We start from the raw sequence: 18861 nt of genomic DNA, 5'->3' as shown, positions 1-18861 counted from the left end.
AAAAAAAAAAGCAAATTTGCGCAAAAGCGTTGACAGTCTCTCAGCCCACCAGCATTTTTCGTTCTCTCAGAGAAAGAAGAAAAACGGCGCGGTAGTCAGCCTTTCCTCAGTCTCGCCCGACTGCTCTCCGATTCTTTCTCTCTACCTCGAAGCCCTTCATCTACCTTTTAGCGTCGCTACGCATGCAAAGCACCTACTAAAGTGACTCCCCTAGATGCAGTTTTTCCCCACGTTTCTAAATGCATATGCATTGCCTTACAAAACAATTGATACAGAGAGAAACGAGTAAAAACATACATAACTTGCTTGCTACGCCACTCTACGCTGCCACCAGCACCAAATGGGCTCACTTCAAAATTGTTGGTCAGCGGTTGACATTGAAGAAGAAAAAAACATGGCGGCTTCGTGCGAATTTCACGAGCGTCATGGGAGTTTGATTTTTTTGAGCAATGGAAACCGAACCGCCCGACGACGGAACCCAAGCGCAGAATTTAACAACGGACTAGTATTCACTAAACATATGCTCGGTCCCTCAGAGCTCTTAGAAGTACGAATAGATCGAAAAATCACCAACTGGTCTGGATCTATGGCTATCGGTGTCACTACCGCTAACCCAAGCATGATAGAAATTCCATCCTCTGCAACAGGCCTAAAAAATGGCTACTGGATTATGTCGGGGATGTCTGTAGTAAAAAATGGTACTGCAATCTTAGATAGCTATGGTACAGACTTGGATGAGCTGACTGAAGGTGACAGAGTTGGGGTTCTTAGGACTGGGGATGGTTGCTTACATTTCTATGTGAATGGTAAAGACTTGGGGGTGGCAGCCAGCGAAATACCAGGAAATCTTTATGGTGTTGTCGATCTGTATGGAAAATGCGTAGAGGTTTCTGTGTATTCTCATTTCAAGCCAAGGGAAGGTGAGTTCGTATAAATATTTACTTTGTCGTGTACCCGGTGTGGGATTTATGTTATTACTTACTTACTTACTTAAGTATAACCCTTACTAATTTTTTTCTAGTGGAGGATTGGAATTATGATATGAAAAACGTCAAATTTTAGGTACCATTCACTTGAATAGTTCCAGTGATGTGTGTTTTTAGAGAGACCTTACATTCAACCTTGTGTTTAATTATTTTCCTATGAATATAGTGAAATTATTTCAATCCCAATTAAGCCAAGGTCATACATTGACTTAAATTTGATCAAGCTATGGGGATGAATTATTTCTATTATAGGATATTATTATATGTATTATTATACATTTTTTGTTATATTTATGCATTGTACAAATAGTATGCAGTATGCATGAAGTGCTGCTGTACTGTATGATAATAATACAGCCGATCTTGTAAAAGTTGCCTTATGATTTATATTTTCGCTTCATGTGACAAGATTGCTGCATATTTGAACTCACTGTGCTTTGTAAACATTCCATTGTAATATTCTGTAATACACAGACAGGAAAAGTGGAAATATAATGGGTTACATTGGAAATGTCTTTTGGTGTACAACCTTTTTAATGCTGTGTTTACACTTGAGCGTCCAACCTAAGTTCCCTGCTAGCAGAGGCCTCTTTTCTCCGTATTTCGCTGGGCTGGAGTTCGCGAGGAAAAGATACCTCTGCCATGGGTCGAAACTGTTTCTGTTGCGCATGCGTGAGCGTTAATAAGCGACCGACGTGCCAAAACCCGTACCATTGCGCGAAAGCTGTCAATATGCTAATATGCTTTGCATGGGTTTAGTCGAAAATCATGAATCAAACTCCGGTTAGTTCTCCTCTTCGAAAAAAGAAAACAACTGTTCAATTTCAATCACCTAAAACGTCAATAAAAAGATTGAACAACAAATGCAGCAAAGACGAGTTTTGTCTTGTTTGTGGGATTAATTTCAAGACATCTGGGCAGGCGAGTTTCTTCAATGTAAATATCGCACAGTTGGATTCGAAGAAAATGTTACAAAACTTTTTGGTAAACTTAGATCAGATATTCCCAGAAGAATGCAAAACCTGTAAACGGAAGATTGACTCGTTAGTCAAAAGAGAGAAAATTCTGAATGAAGATAAGGCATTGAATGGCTTCTTTTATAATTCGTCGCACGTGATATTTCTACGGAGGACGCCGTTTCGAATGCGGGCTTATTATCCCGCAGCGGATATACGTTTCATGCATGCGCTAGTCATTGTGGGCTCAAATAGTGGCCAGTAATTAATAAACGGAGCATGCGCTCTGGATCTCGTCCACGATCGTGGACGGCGGTTTGATCAAACGAATTTGCGACCCATGGCAGAGGTATCTTTTCCTCGCGAACTCCAGCCCAGCGAAATACAGAGAAAAGAGGCCTCTGCTAGCAGGGAAAACCTAGGTTGAGTAACTACCCAACCTAGGTTAGATTTGAAGTGTGTGTAAACACGCTCCAAATAGCCACTTATGTGCCGGCAATTACAAAAAGATCCGCAACCTAGGTTTGGTTGAACTCAACCATTCCAGGAGGCAGTTCTTGTCAGCTATCGCTTTCCGATGTCAGTCATTTCTCAAATAGTGTTTACTCGATAGTCATGAGATTACCACATGTTTTCGGGATTTGCACATTTTGCTGGACATTTTACACAATACTTTACAACAAACTAGTTTTCAAGTCAAGGGACTGTGAATCCCTAATGTAATAGCACAAACAACTCAACAAAAACAACAAACATAAGAGAAAACATCAGGCAAGGTGGTCCCTAAAAGATCATCTTGAATTATAGTGAATCTTGTAAGAAGAAGCCACCACAGAATAACAAGATCGGCCAGAAAAATCACAATAATCGCAGCAGCAATTCGACCCGGGACTGTTCCAGCCTAATGATCTAACCAGGTTAAGTTTTCAAGTGTAAATGCATTTCTCCTAACTGGGGTTCAGTTAACCACAAACTGAACATAGGTTGATGCTGAAGTGTAAACAAAGAATAAGATTTTATGTATCTTATAGATCTTATGTACTGCAATATTTGCATTTCTATCATTTGTCTGCATGTTTATATTCCACATATATATTTTATATTACATTCCACATGATTATTTGTATTACACTGAACATTACAAACTTTTATTTCTTTATTATTATTTTATTACTAATTTCTCTTAAGTTCAAATTCGCCAGCTGCCATCATTCACTGGCTACCATTTATTGGTTATACTTCTTGAGGATCGCTTTAAGGTTTTATATTACAGAGCCTTAGCAGGCCATGTAATATATTTTGGGGGGAGGGTCACAAACACTCCGCCACTAGCCATTTCTTTATAATTTTTGAAAATATTTGGGGGGCATATTCCCCCTGTGCCCCACCACCTACTACGGCCCTGAATTATTTCAACTGATTTTTATTGATTATAAAGTAGATAAACATTTGGACATTTTGAAGCCTTGTTCACCTTAATTTATCTTTCTGTATGCTTAAACCTGACAGGCATGGTACCAAGCCCGGTGCAATCAACAGCATCTGTTGTGTTCCACCCTCACTGTGGATCACTTGTTCAACTGGGGAATCGTAACAGAACAGCAGAGAGACAGTTTCCTGAAGAGGAATTCAAGAACTCTGTTGTGTTGACAAATCAGCCCTTAAGAGATAATGAATTATTTGAAGTAAGAAGATGCAAAATCAATATGGACACTTATTATTGTTATTATTACAGCTGAGCCAGGTCCCCCTGTAGCTGACTATTGAGCTACTTATTTAAAACATTATCTGCAGTGAAATTTCCATTCTTGAAACAATTTAACGACTTTTCAAAGCAAAGCTCCATAATCTTGAGACTCAGCATTTACATGTGAATCAAGAGGTACAATATTTATCCATGTTGTCAATTGAAACAAAACTTTTGTAATCTCTTGGTTGCTTGGCTAAAAAACAGTGGTTAGAATTTTAGCTTATTTGTTGAACCAAAATGAGACGAGAGATAGGTGAGTTGATTCAAGTACTTGTTTCAAAATTAAAAACTTCTCAGCAAATAGTCAAATGACTGGGTAAATAAACTCAACAGTAAGCTCTAGGGGACCATGAAAATATTGAAAATGAATAAAATACAGTGTAGATACCCACTTTTTGAAGTTCTGTTGTCCTTAGTTCAGTTTTAGTTTAGACTTTTAGTGAGATTACCTCACAAGTCCATTACCGTGAGCCAAGGTGTACAAAGCCACATACTGTATATTCTAAGGATTTTGAAAATCTGCACCTTAACCAACAAAGAAACAGTTTCTTAAAATTCCATGCTATGTTTCAGGTTGTTGTAGAAAAGTTGACTGACATGTGGGCTGGGTCTCTCGAAGTTGGAATCACCTCCCATAATCCTTTACAAATTGTGCTACCACCGACCATGACCAGTATGACGTCAGGGGCATGGATGTGGAGTGGCACGTCAATTATCATTAATGGACAAGAAGTCAGAAGTGATTATAGTGAATTAAGTCTAGAGTCAATAAAGGTATGTAGTGCATAAAATTCCCTAAACCCATACCACCTTTGATAACAGTTACTTGAAAACCTGTTAGTCACAGAGTTGATTGTGAAGCATAAGGAGGGTCAGGCAGTATCCTCCTATGGCACTCAAATTTAGCGGTAGACATATGCTCCTCCCCCTTTACAAAATCTAAGGATAACCTACAGTAAGGCCTCTCCAGACTAGAATTTCCAGAAACCCGGCTTGAGGTTATCTAAGAATTGAATAACTTATGATACCAGCCTCACATGGAAAGCATGAGCTTTTTTCTATATTAGAGCAGGTGCTGCTAGACAACTGTTTAAAAAGAATTAGAGATTGTTATCTTTAAATTCCAAGATTTGCCTTTGTCACCTGTCTGATTTATTTCATAGAGGTTAATGGTTAATGGCAGATGCTGTCTCTATGAATGATTGCTTGAGGGGTACCCTAAAGGCTCTGTCAGCCTGCTTTTTGAAAACTAGTTGATATGTTACCAAACTGCTCTTTGAAAACTAGTTGATATGTTCCCAAACTGCTTTTTGAAAACTTCATTGATATGTTCCCAGACTGCTTTCAGTAAGCTTGTATGATACCTTCTGTGTAATATACTGTATCAGGCTGACTCACATATTTTATTGTAGGCTGGTGACAAAGTAGGAATTTTGAAGACAGCTGATGGAACTGTTAGTTTTTACTTAAATGGTGTCTGCATGGGCGTGGCTGCCGATGATATCCCGCCTGGGGTGTTTGGGGTGGTGGATCTGTACGGCGCGGCTGTCAGGGTATCTGTAGTCAGTGCTGACACTTCTAATGAATTGGAGAATGAGGAAGAACAGGCCACTGCGCTTGTTGGCGCAACTTGTGACACTGAAGGTATTTATTGTGGATTAATAACCATAGCAGCCACATGTTTGCATCAATCAAACTTTAGTACTAGATTGCTATGACAATCATCATCATCACAACCACTATCATCACCACAATCATCAGCATCATTATTATCATGACTACCACTAAAATCACTACTATCGCCATCATCACCACCAACACCATTACCAGAACTACCACCATTGACAACATGATTATAGAATCATCATAACAACAGCCTTTCTATTGTAAATGTTGCAGTTTCATATTTTTGTCATGTTGTATTTGTGATACTTACAACAAGCTCATCAAGCCTTGTTTTGCAAAATCGCATTCATTATGTTGAGGGTTGGTTATCTTGATCTTGATTCAGATGACTCTCCCGATGATGCTCCACTGCTTTTCAGTTCCCGATGTGGAAAGTCTGTCCGCCTAATGAATGGAAATTATACTGCCTTTCGACCAAGGTAATCTATATTGCCAGAGCCTCTCACAGAGCTTTGTGAAGCACCATAGCTAAATAGTGTATAAGAAAACAAGTAGATATTGGTAAACCATGAAGTTGAGTGGTTGTAATATATATTTCTGATGTCCATCCGTCTCTGGCACTTCAATGGTTTATTCTGCCATTTCAGGGCCCTTGAAGAGTTCAACAATGCAGTTGTGCTGACAAACCGACCCATTAAGCACGGGGAACTATTTGAGGTTTATGTCGACCGCCAACTGGACAAATGGGCAGGGTCACTAGAAATTGGCCTAACTACCCATAACCCAGCGACACTAGAACTTCCAGCAACCATCACAAACTTGATGACAGGTGCATGGGTCATGTCAGGTGGCGGGATGATGAAGAATGGTGTGACCACTATAGAGACCTATGGAAGAAATCTTGATGATCTTAAGGTGCATTAGTCAGTGATAACTTTGCTGGGCTTACTGCAGGGGCATACTCAAGGGGTATCCAGGTGTTCTGAGACCATGTTTGTCATCTGTAAAGTGATTCATTCCTTCCAATTTCCTTGTGTTAGGTAGTCCCTGTACTGTAGTTTTGTTATTATAGTGTTGTTTGACCATTTATTGTAACACAGTGACTTTGACAAATAATATAGAGACATTTTATCTGCACAAGAAATTGTGAGAAAGGGGAATGAGGTAATGTAAGGGGGCTCCCCATCTTCTCCTCTCACGCTTTTGCACAACCAATGATATAACTAGAAAGACTACAGACAAGCTGTAGAAAAACTAGATGGTCTACTAGGCGTGGTGTAGACAAGGTATAGATCAACACAAGGTTGAAAAGGTATGTTGAGCGCCTCTGTGAAACAGAGTAGTTGCGCTGATGTTGCGAGCATTAGCCCTTCATCGGAGCTGTCAGCAAGCTTCGACAAAGGGCTAACGTTTAACATTGTGTTGATTTATATCTCTATTGCACTACCAAACAAAACAAGATGGCATCTGGCATTCTGCAAATTGCATATCATTGAATATCACTTAGAGAGCAGGCTGATGATAACCCTTTGTGTGTGCCCAGATAGTTCTAGCTTACTTTGAAGGTACTTGTAATCACAGGCTGGTGATAGAGTTGGGTTGGTTTACAAAGAGGACGGCTCGCTGAACTTCTTCATTAATGGTGAAGACATGGGACTTGCAGCACAAGATATTCCAGTGGTTACCCCAGTCTATGGTATGGTGGATCTCTATGGTAGATCAGCACAAGCTACCATCACCAACGGACGACCCAGAGAGGACATACCAGAAGGGGAACCTGCGGTTACGAGTAAGAGAGAAATCCTGTGCTTTGTTTTGCTTGTTATGATACTGTTCGATACTTGATGAGAGTACAGGAGCTTACATTTATGGAGAAGTACTGGTTATAGTGTTGTAGTAATAGTGTTGAGGGTGAAGGTACACCTAAAGTTATAGGGGTGGTGGGTAGGTGGGGCAAAAAAAAAACGTGGGCGACATCAGAAAAAGTAACAAATTTTCATCTTGGAATTGCTCTTTCTTTAGTTAGTCTAGGTTCTCAAATTCTGTCATACATCTTTTTTTAATGAAATAATGTTCTGATATTGATCAAGCCTTATGTTGCTATTGGTATTTCAAAGGAAATGAATAATAAATTCTGTCATTCAAGGCACTGGCACATCAACAAGAAGCGAAACACCTCTTCCCCATGCTCCCGCAAGTACTGCCGCTGTACCTAACGACAACTGGTTCACCTTCAGTAGTTTCCATGGCGACCAAGTAGTCATCAGTCATGACCACCGCAACGCCATCAGAGTTAATCCCCTAGTGGAGTTCAACAATGCTATTGTGATGAGCCAGCGGCCACTTCGTGATGACGAGATGTTTGAGATCATTATTGAGAAGCAGGTTGATAGATGGTCAGGCTCGCTGGAAGCAGGTAAGGCTTTGGATGGCAACTGGTGGAGAACCAGGTCGATAGATTGTAGAAGGGGTGAGGTTATTGATAGCAACTGATGGAGAATCAGGTTGAAGGATGGTCGGGAGGGGGGGTAGGAAGTTTATATATATAGTAACTGGTGGAGAACCTGGCTTACATATTATTCTCGGGAGCATAACTCACAACAAATAGATCATCATTTGTCACCAAAATCTGACTACACAGGTGTGACCAGCATTGCACCAGACAAGCTCAGCTTTCCCAACACCATCACGGATCTGGACCATGATACCTGGATGCTTTCTGGTTCATCAGTGCTCCAGGATGGCGCCACTATTTTGAATGGTTATGGCTGCGACCTGGACAAGCTCAAGGAGAACTTCCGCCTGGGAATCATGCGTAAAGCTGACGGATCCCTGCACTACTTTGTCAACGGCGAGGACTGCGGGTCAGCGGCCTCCTCTGTGCCAGCAGGTATCACGTGACCGAAACCTAAAGTCATGTAAATCGTTTTGGTTCCTTCTTTTCAAGACACCACAAAGAATATTTCCACTAAGCTCATTTCACATCAAATAAGGATGACATCTTCCTTTAAGTTCTTAGGAAGAAATGGCAATCAGAATATCAAATGCGATATTTTTCATTTTTCATATGTTTAATTGAAATTTGAAATTTTCATCCTGGCCTTCATAAATAGCGTGAGAATAATGAAGAAAACAAACTCACTGCAAAGTGAGTGGTTGTGTGGTTTTTGGCCTCAAAGCCATTGCTCAAAAAGCATGGCTTCTTGATTATCAATTCTAAGTGCACATAGGTTTTTCAGAATTAGAAGAAGGTGGATATATTCATGACTTAGCTTGTGCATCAGGAAGTGTAGGCCAATGACGTCTGCCAAAGAGATTTAATCCTAAAGTTTCTATGCCATTTAGCTCTTTTGCACGTAGCGCTGGTATGGGCCCTAGGTCTCACCCCTTGATCACTTACCTGCACTAGATGTGTTTGCGATGTTCAGCTTGTGTTGTCATAGTAGTTTATGCTTTTATATTACAGTGTGTTTTTGTTTACTAGACTTGTATGTGAAGACTGGCATGTGTAATAGACCATTCCAGTTATAAGCATGCGCGCGCACTCGCCATGGAAACCTACCTCAACTACCGGCATGCAGCGCGCGATTTGTTTGATCTAAGCTTAAAAAGCGCCCGCTGCATTCTGGTAGTTGAGGTAGGTTTCTATGGTAATGCGCACAAACTTATAGCTGGAATGGCCTATTTATTGCTAACTCCCTGATTGCTGCCTTGTATCAGGTGTGTATGCTATTATTGACCTGTACGGTCAGTGTGTACAAGTGTCTGTGTACGACGAAGACTATGTGGAGCAGCAAAAGCTTCCCTCCTCCCACCCCTCCCAAGAGGAATCCCGAGCACTTTCTGTCCCCCCTACAGTACCCCCTGTCAGAACGGACACACCCGACGTCATCCCAGGTATGTAATTCCGAGGCTGCTGTTCATAATCCAAAAATCATCATTATCACTTAAAATGGCCGTTTTGAGAGAAAAATTAAGAGCTCGAGGTCAATAAACTGAGGTGTCCATGATGTTTTCCCTGAATGCTGTTCCATGTGGCTTTCATTTCCTGTCTATCACGTGAATATTTATTATCTATTGGCTGAAGTCAGTACGTGTCACATGATGTATTCCCTATGTTGTGTAATTCGTCCTATAGGTGGTGTCCCACATGGCTTCCATCCTTGCTGCGGCAAGAACGTCTCTCTTGAGAATAGCCGCTGGACAGCTACTCGATGTCGCGACTTCAGCAATGCCTTGTTGTTTAGCGCTAAGCCCCTCCACGATGACGAGATCTTTGAGGTAGGCTTATCCTGCATGTTTTGCGCTTTAATTCAAGTGCTCTACTTAATCAATAAACAGGGCTTCTGGAATTACGCGCTTGTGCGGAAGCGCGTAATTTGGCTTTCTCCGCGTAATCCGCGTAATCCACAAATTTCCGCGTAATCCCGCGTAATTTGGCTAAATTTTGAAAGACAAAACATTTAAGTGCACAGCTGATGTGTTCTTTTAGGGTTCTTACCTCTATTTCTCGTAAAAAAGAGATATATTCTTCGTAAGAGAGCGATGTTTCTAACTGAATTTCGAAAACAAATAAAATGACTACGCGCTCTTTGCTAAACCGCGAAGGCCTAGGACTAATAATAAAATACCTTTTTTAATTGGCTGGTGGCTAGGAGCCAATGAAAACTTGTCTAAGATATCTTCGCGCAAAAAAATTAACCTTTTCAAGTTATTTCGTGCTATTACGCCGAGTTTGGGCGTAACAGTTGATATTCCGTGTAATTTAGCGCGTAATTCAGTAAAGAATCCCACAAAATTTTGATTTTTAAAGAAAAATGTATTGCAAAATCCCGCGTAATTCAGCGCGTAATTATTGATTTTCCACGTAATTTAGCAAAGAATCCCGCGTAATTTTTAGTTTTTTTCGCGTAATTCCAGAAGCCCTGAATAAACGAATAGATGAAATTTCAGTGCCTGTTTCTGTTGGTCTGAGAGTTCTTTGTTTTTTGTGAACTACATCTCACAGCAGGAAAAATTAGTTTATTCTATACATTTTTTTATACCGCCCGAAATAATGTTTGCTTTACGCTAAACTAGATTAAGTTGCATATTTATCTTTGGTCTTGATCATTTCCAGATTAAAGTAGACCGGCTTAGTAGTCAGTGGTCCGGGTCTCTTGGGATAGGTGTCACGTCTTGCTTGTTGCCCATGTTTAACGTACCCGCCACTGCCAGTGAGTTACGTGACGGAACATGGATCATGGTCGAGTCACGCATTCTCAAGGATGGTGTCACTCTGAAGGAAAACTACGGATGGAGTCTGGATCGCACACAGGTGAAAGCAACAAACATCTAGTTGTTGCCACACAGGGGCGTTCCCAGGGGGGTGCACCCCCCCACACACAAAGGCCAAAAGTCCACTTTCTATTCACAGTAGGCGTGCTATTGGTAGACAAAACTATATAGTATAAGCTAGATCACTGTGGTATGTCATGAATCCATAAGTCAGACTTTGTAGCCAAATTTGACAATAAACCTCCCGTGGAGATACTGCAATGGCATAAAAAAATCCCTTTTTGTTCAGATTTTTATCAAAAAGCTCACTCCCTCCCCCCCTCCCCCCTTCCCCCCTCAACCTCCCCCCAAAAAATTAGGTCCACTTTTTCGGATTTCGCACCCCCCAAGAAAAATCCTGGGTATGGGCCTGCCACACCACATACCAGATATGGATCACAATTTATTTTTTTTGACGATTTATTTATATTATACACTGACTATTTTGAAAAAACATAATTCTATTAGCAATGTCATTTTATTATTATTTATAGAATGAAGCTGTTGTTATTTCAGGTGAATAGTCAGCTACTTAGATTAAACAAATTAAGAATACAGATGCAGTTTATCACAATATTCAAATAACATTTTTGCATTGAAATATCTGTTGGGCAAGTCAGTTTCAGTGTCTTGTAGGAAGGGGAGGGGGGTTCAACTTGCTTTAGCATATTATCCTCCCCATTTGACAAAATACTGCTTCTAATAACTTTTACCACTTCGCATGACACGCCAGCTAAATAAACAACACCCGTTGCAGCAACAACAATTTGTAAAATAACAAATCAACGATAATTGCAGTATTGGCAACAACAACAACAACAACAGCTAATTATGACAACATCAGTCTACAATAGTAGAAATAACAGTACCATCAACCAGCTATTATAGGTAGCAGCAACAACAACAAACAACAGGATCAGTCTACAACAGCAGAAATAATAGTAACTTCAACCAGCTAAGCAGGAGCAACAACAACAACAACATAACATCTGGTTTACCTTCATAATTAATGTGCTAGGTGGGTGCTTCTATTGGTGTTCAAAGGAGGTCAGATGGCACCCTACACATCTATTACAATGGCGAGGATCAGGGCGTTGCTGCTGTAGACGTCCCGAGGGTCAGTTATAACCAGTGTGTGTTACAGCAACCAATTTGTCTTTATCATGCATTTGGCTGATTATTCCTGACATCCCGAGAAAGAGAGCATCACTCGTATTTTGGATGTCTATCCTATCCTTACTATTATAGTCAATCTTTAAAAACAACCAAGATAATCTAAACCCATGCGTTGAACTGTTACTCAAACCTTTTGCGTAATGTGTATGGACTGTGTTTGTACTTGGTAGCCAAAAGTAACCCGATCTTTTGAAAACAGATGGTGTTTGCAGTAGTCGACCTTTATGGGAAGGTGGAACAGGTTTCTGTCGTCAGGGATTCAGGTAGGCAAAGTACTCGAGTTGCTAACGATGATCTCTGGAATAAAGTAGAGCATAGATGGGATATTTTAATGATGGTGATGGTGATGATAACACTGGAATTTTATTGTTTGCACCGCTTGGGTTAGCACGTTCTTGGGTTAGTACGGTCTTGAATTTTTTGCTTCCCTTTGCAAAAGTGTCGCTGATGACCACTCGTTTGCTCTTGTATTAGATGCACCGGTCGCCTTACCAAGTAACGTCCCTTATACTCTTCTCCTCTGTAACAAATCTCATACTCTCTTGATCTTGTATTAAATACACAGGCCACCTTACCATGTAACATCCCTCATTCTCTTCTCCTCTGTAACAACTCTCATACTCTTTTGATCTTGTATTAAATTAAAAAACAATTTCAATTAAAAACAACTCTCATACTCTATTGATCTTGTATTACATGCACCGGTCATCTTACCGAGTAATGTCTCTTATACTCTTCTCCTCTGTAACAACTCTCATACTACTAGATACACGAGTCACCGCTACACCAAGAAGCAACAGCGAGGGCGAGCAGCAGCAGAAGGGCCAACAGGTAAATTGTACACTCCTTAGTTGACAACCCTTATTGCTAAGCAACTTAACCTCTGGAATGACGTCATTTGTAGCTGCAGGCAGAGAAAGACTCGGACGAGGCGGAGACGACGCCAAAGACGAGGTAGGCTCTTCTAAGCGACTGACTCTACCTATATAGAACAGACTGCAACATGCAGTTTACAATAACGAGAGTGAGTTCGTGTAAGCAATTGTCTAAAGATGGTACAATGTGCAAGCTTCCTTAACCCTTTGAACTCTTCGAGCTGGGACTATATGGTGGTCAACTTGAACGTGATTTGATTCTTTATTCAGTCTAGAACTCCACGCCGATTTAATTCCTTGCTTCCTTTGTCAGGTTCTTACTCAGTCTAAATCTCTACACCAATATAATTCCTTCCTTCCTTTGTCAGGATCTTAATCAGTCTAGCTCTCCACACCGATTTAATTCCTTCTTACCTTTGTCAGGTCCTTATTCAGTCTAGATGTCCACACCGATTTATTGCTTGATTCCTTTGTCAGGTTCTTATTCAGTCTAGATGTCGACATCGATTTAATTGCTTGCTTCTATTGTCAGGTTCTTATTCAGTCTAGATGTCCGTATCGATTTAATTGCTTGCTTCCTTTGTCAGGTTCTTATTCAGTCTAGATGTCCACATATATTAAATTGCTTGCTTCCTTTGTTAGGTTCTTATTCAGTCGTCACTGTGGACAGCATGTACGTCTTGATAACAGGCGCGTGTCTGCTCGTCGGGTGGCAAGCTATAACTATGGCGTTGTGCTCAGCGATGTACCTTTACTCCACAACGCGCTCTTTCAAGTATGTGATGGGCGTGGATGATTGATCTATGATGGCCCTGGCAATGTTGTTGTTGATGATGATGATGATGATGATGATGATGATGATGGCGATAATGTTGATGGTGGTGGTAATAATTATTGCGCCGCTAATGGTGTTGGTGGAGATGGATGGTAATGGTAATGGATAGCCATGTAATGGTGGTGAAGGCGAAGGTGATTGACATGGATTGTAATAGGCGACTTGAACTAAAAATCACTTGAATTTTTGTATGGGAAATTCACGGCAAAATCCCAGAAATGGCTGCGGCCGTCACGCCAGAGTGCGAATCCAAAATCTTTCAATGAAAATCAGCAATTTCTGACAAAGAAACTTTCTGGCTGATTCGCAAGCGCCTGAGCGTGCGCGAGTTTGCCATCCCAAAAACCAGGTGAGTTTTAAGTGCAAGTCGCCTATTGTGATGGTAATGAATGTGTATGGTGATGGATGGCGATTTGATGGCGTTCTATGGCGATGGTGATGGATGGTGATTTTAATGGTAATGATAATGAAGTTGGATGGCGATGGTGATGGTTATTATGGGGTGATATTGGCTTGTTAAGGTATTGGTGATGGATGGTAATGTTGACGGGGTGTTGAAGAATGGCGATGGTGAAGGATGGCAATGTTGTTGATGACGACGACGACGACGATGACGGTGATGATGATGAATCCGAACTCTTTCAGATCCGTGTGACTAAGCTAGAGAGCCACTGGTCTGGGTCTCTGATGGTTGGTCTCACAGACCACGATCCCGAGTGCCTGAATCTGCCCTCCACCGCCAACTCCATGAAGATCTGTCCATGGATTGTCGTCAACAAAGCGGTCTATATTAATGGCAACAAGGTATCACAGAACCCACTGATTATTACAATAGCAACACGTTGTTATATAAGCATATTATTGCATTAAAACACATCTTAAAAACTTAGACGACACAAAGATATGACAGAACCAACTGGAAGAAGAATCTATGTATCAGAACATTTAGATTTTATTCTCCCTGTGTCTTTCAGGTCTTCGAAGGCCTGGGTCGAGGGCTTGATGATCTTCGTGTTGGTGATACCGTGGGCCTGATGATCGACACTAGTGCCAGGCTTCATGTTTTTGTCAACGGCGAGGACCAAGGCGTGGTCGCTGAGGACCTGCCGGCCAAGCCTCACATGGTGGTCGACTTGTACGGAAGCTGTCAAGAGGTTTCCATAGTAACGACAGTTGAGCAGGGGCAGCGCGGGGGTGAGGTCGCTAGTGAGGAGAAACTTGCCAGGGGAACAGGTGAGCGCCTCTATGGAGACTCCTGGTCGGACTATTAAAGAATGCCGCTAAGCCACTCCTTTGTCATTGTTAACATTTGAAAGTATAACCATGTGTTTCAAGAACAAAATTCCGAATTACCATCTGCCATTGAGGTCCGACACTTGAGTAACAATATCCGATTAAAAGTACTCAGTTACTCGCTTGAATTTGCCGATGGAAATTGATGCTTTGTGTGACTGTATTAAGCGATGTAAAATGGCGATGTAATTGGCGTCGTACAATATTGATGTTGACGATGACGATGGTGTCATTGATGATTGGTGATGACGATGATAATAACATTGATGATCGATGATAAAGATGATGATGGTTGATGATGACATTGATGATTGTTGAAGAATATGATGTCATTGATGATTGGTGATGACAATGGTGATAATATCCTAAACGATTGGTGATGATGGTGCTGATGATGATGCATTTTACAAAATTTGTAGGCTTGTAAACTGGAAGACAATATGGTATTACGTCCGTAAGCAACTTTGCGGCAAAAGCCGAGAAAGGGCTTTGGTGTTTCCTTATGTTTCGCGTTTCGGAGTAATAGCTCACAGGTTACATGGTACAACATTTTCAAGCCGTTTTATCGAATGTAAGGAGACTTTATTTAATGGAGTAGGATAAGTTAGCATATAGTATAACTTCTAATAATCGGACGTGGTGTTGTGTCAGCAGAGGAGCGGTCCAAGAGCACTTGCGAATACAGGCAAATGTGCGATCGATTCCGACAAAGTCTCGCTATACCAGGTGAGTGCGATAAGAATTGGTGTTAACACGGAAGCACTTCTGTACACCCTCATTCTTACAATCTAGCCATCTGGCTTCTGCGTATCAACTTGAACGTACCGTATAAGTGTTCCTTTCAAGCGCCCCTCCAACCGCATCTTTTTTTTCTATAAGGCTTAAAATATTGAATAAGCGCATTCCTTCAAATGACCGCTTCCCACCTTCAACAATTAGAAATGACCAAACACAAGACTTTTAGCGTCCTATTATGATCCAACCTTTTGGGGCTGCTGTGTCTTCCAGATGGTTACTTCAACCACGAGTCAAAAGCAAACATATGCTACTGTCAAACGTGCCGCGTCTCCCGCAGTGAGAAAGAATACGAGGTCAGCGGCGATCCCCAAAGACGCTATGCGCTGCCTCTCGGATGGTGCCAGTTTGCGTTAGGGTAAGCACAAGGGCGTCAATCCCAGACTGGTACAGTCTTTGTACAGTAGACTTATTCTACTAATTAAGTCCTGATTTGCTTGGCAACGAATAGGCTGGGTTTCTGCCCTGTGTAATGAGCACTGAAAAAACCCCTACCAAATCCCCCCCCCCACCCCCACCACCACCACCACCACCACCATTCTGAATTTTCCATTCCCCCGTTGCTTGATCGAAATCTTCTTTAGTGACACAGTTAAATTTCTTTCCTGGCATATTCTTGTCATTTAGACTTCCTCCAAGAGTGCAGTCCTTGCAAGTACTGGAAAAATGGCATGTGGCATTCTACGGGACACAGACCGGCAGCATTCGCCGCATACTCGACACAGGGGATCTACTTATACCGGGTGAGTACACAGGGAGGAGTTGATATGGAGATGAACAGGGGCAAATGCAGGATCTCCAAAAAGGAAGGGGGGGCAAGCAAGGGTTTCAAGAAAAGGGGCCCTATTCAATGTTCTTCCATTGATTATTTTTTGTTATTTTTTAACCAAATGTCTGAAAATAGGGGGGCGGGGCCCGCTCGGCCCAGTCCTAGATCCGCCCCTGATGAAATTTGCTAAACCTGATACATAGAAAGGTTATTGATCCATTTCTTTTCCTAAACATGTCTTTTAATCCATTTTGAAGATTCGAGAAGACGTCGTCAAAGCAGCAAAAAAAATTTTAATAAGGAGAACGAGACTCCTCAGCTGATGATTTCGCCTTCTGTCAAGTGTGCTATATGTAGTTCCACCCAGAACTTAACAAGGTAACACGCATAGCACGCTTACGCATGAACCCTTAAAGCGGCATAGTCACTACTCCCCGAGAGCCGACAAAAACCTCAACCGTTAAGAGACAAAAGAATTTATCAGAAACCGCTATAATCTATAAGGCCATCCGCTCTAAATTATTCATTACTTTCAAAGAAACTTCCAATAGACACACTGCTTTAACAATTTTGATATATTTTTCGCGTTCTCCGTTTAATATCATCGGAGATTGTTACGTAATCGCCCGAAAGTAAACTTGGGACAATGCCGCTTTAAACAACCAATAAAATACACGACTCGTGAGTAGCAAGTAGCCCCAAACATGACCAACCACTTATACCCCTCTCCCATTCGCACAAGTTAGCCGGCTAAAGGCAAAGCCCAATCTAACTCTTAGCTCCACCAACAACAGGTGGTGTAGCTATTGCATTACTCCTTGTCTTGCTAATAATACCTGCCTTATCTTTTGTTAGGTTTCGAGATGGCCCTACTGGCACACTCTGTAACGCACAAGTTGCTTTCCTTGTCCGAGTGAAGCCTGGGTCCTACTGCACTGGCCAGTCGTCGTGCTGTGATCTCAGCAGCAATGAAGCAGTGTCAGATCACAACCTCGACACTCCAGATCTGGAGTGGTATATCAAGGAGAAGGGCACGGTGCTGCTGGCGGCGCTTCTTATTAAGATTGACCCTACTTGAAAATCACCCTATAGATCTAATGAAACACCCAGTTGTTATACTACAGATAACTGAGAGAGCACCCGGCTCACCCTACAGCTATCATAGGACACCCTGTTGTCACCCTAGATGTACCATTAGACACCATGTGTTCACCTAACAAGATACCATGGGACACGTGGCCACCCTACAGATATCTTATGACACCCTGTTGTCACCCTAGATGTACCATTAGACACCATGTGTTCACCTAACAAGATACCATGGGACACGTGGTCACCCTACAGATATCATAGGACACCCTGTTGTCACCCTAGATATACGACACCATGTGTTCACCTAACAAGATACCATGGGACACTTGGCCACCCTACAGATATCATAGGACACCCTGTTGTCACCCTAGATATACGACACCATGTGTTCACCTAACAAGATACCATGGGACACTTGGCCACCCTACAGCTGTCATAGGACACCCTGTTGTCACCCTAGATGAACGAAACCATGTGATCACCTAACAAGATACCATGGGACACTTTGTTGCCACCCTACAGATATTATAGAACACCCAGTGGTCACCCTACAGCTATCATAGAACACCCTGTTGTCACCCTAGATGTACCATAAGACACCGTGTGTTCACCTAACAAGATACCATGGGACACGTGGCCACTCTACAGCTATCATAGGACACCCTGTTGTCACCCTACAGATGGCATGGGACAACCTATAGTCACCCTACATATACCATTAGTTTTAAATGTTGTGGTTACTCTACGAATACATTAGAACTTTTGTGGTCATACTATTCTAGGTCACCAAAGGGATAATAACTGAAGTGTGCTTAGATACCTAAGGGTCTGTTAAGACACATAAGCACACTTATTGCCAGAATACAGATCACTTTTTTGGTCACAGCAGAGATAAGGTAAGGAGACAGTCTCCAATGTAAGACATAATTGAATACGAAAACTTTAGTGAGATGAATTGGTTCAACATGAATATATTATAAGTTGACGCTAAAATAATAGTAGAGATACGTGCTACCCTGGCCACCATTACAAGGTTTTCTTAAGAAACTACCCAAGGTGGCGATGGTAGCGCGCGTCGCACTATATTTTATTGCAACAATAGGCCATTCCAGGTATAAGTTTGCACGCGCATTACCATAGAAACCTACCTCAACTACCAGAATGCAGCGCGCGCATTTTTAAGCTTGCACCAGGTAGGTTTCCATGGTGAGTGCGCGCGCATGCTTATAGCTGGAATGGCCTATTGCAACAAGTATTTGCTCCTCGCAGAACTTGTTGCCTGTTGAGTTCGAGAGAAACCCTCTGGTTTTATTTGCACAAGAATTTATGAATAATAATATTAATGTACCAAAGTGAATAAAAATTGTAAAAATAAAAGATCAAACTTGTTAC

The 18861-nt window shown here is 41.6% G+C and overlaps 1 protein-coding gene across 2 annotated transcripts; it reads left to right on the top strand.

Annotated features, from left to right (window-relative positions):
- The first annotated feature begins 347 nt into the window (after window positions 1-347).
- LOC5511256 (neuralized-like protein 4) lies at window positions 348-18860 on the top strand. Of its 2 annotated transcripts, none has more exons than XM_032380550.2 (24): window positions 348-920; window positions 3452-3627; window positions 4266-4466; window positions 5105-5336; window positions 5704-5797; window positions 5966-6233; window positions 6900-7107; window positions 7465-7734; window positions 7960-8208; window positions 9039-9215; window positions 9457-9599; window positions 10438-10635; window positions 11653-11751; window positions 12010-12073; window positions 12577-12641; window positions 12715-12764; window positions 13328-13460; window positions 14166-14324; window positions 14495-14753; window positions 15465-15539; window positions 15822-15966; window positions 16236-16351; window positions 16635-16755; window positions 17233-18860. In XM_032380550.2, the coding sequence occupies exons 1-24, from the start codon at window positions 395-397 to the stop codon at window positions 17453-17455; spliced, it is 4251 nt and encodes a 1416-aa protein (XP_032236441.2). In that variant the 5' UTR covers window positions 348-394; the 3' UTR covers window positions 17456-18860. The 2 variants fall into 2 exon arrangements, with proteins under 2 accessions (XP_032236441.2, XP_032236442.2); XM_032380551.2 differs by having other exon boundaries at window positions 349-920; window positions 15468-15539.
- The last annotated feature ends 1 nt before the right edge of the window (window position 18861 follows it).

This window comes from Nematostella vectensis, chromosome 3 (genome assembly GCF_932526225.1).
Source record: "Nematostella vectensis chromosome 3, jaNemVect1.1, whole genome shotgun sequence".
Taxonomy (NCBI): Eukaryota; Metazoa; Cnidaria; class Anthozoa; order Actiniaria; family Edwardsiidae; genus Nematostella; species Nematostella vectensis.
Note: the sequence above shows the minus strand (reverse complement) of the source record. Positions and strands in the feature narration are given on the sequence as shown.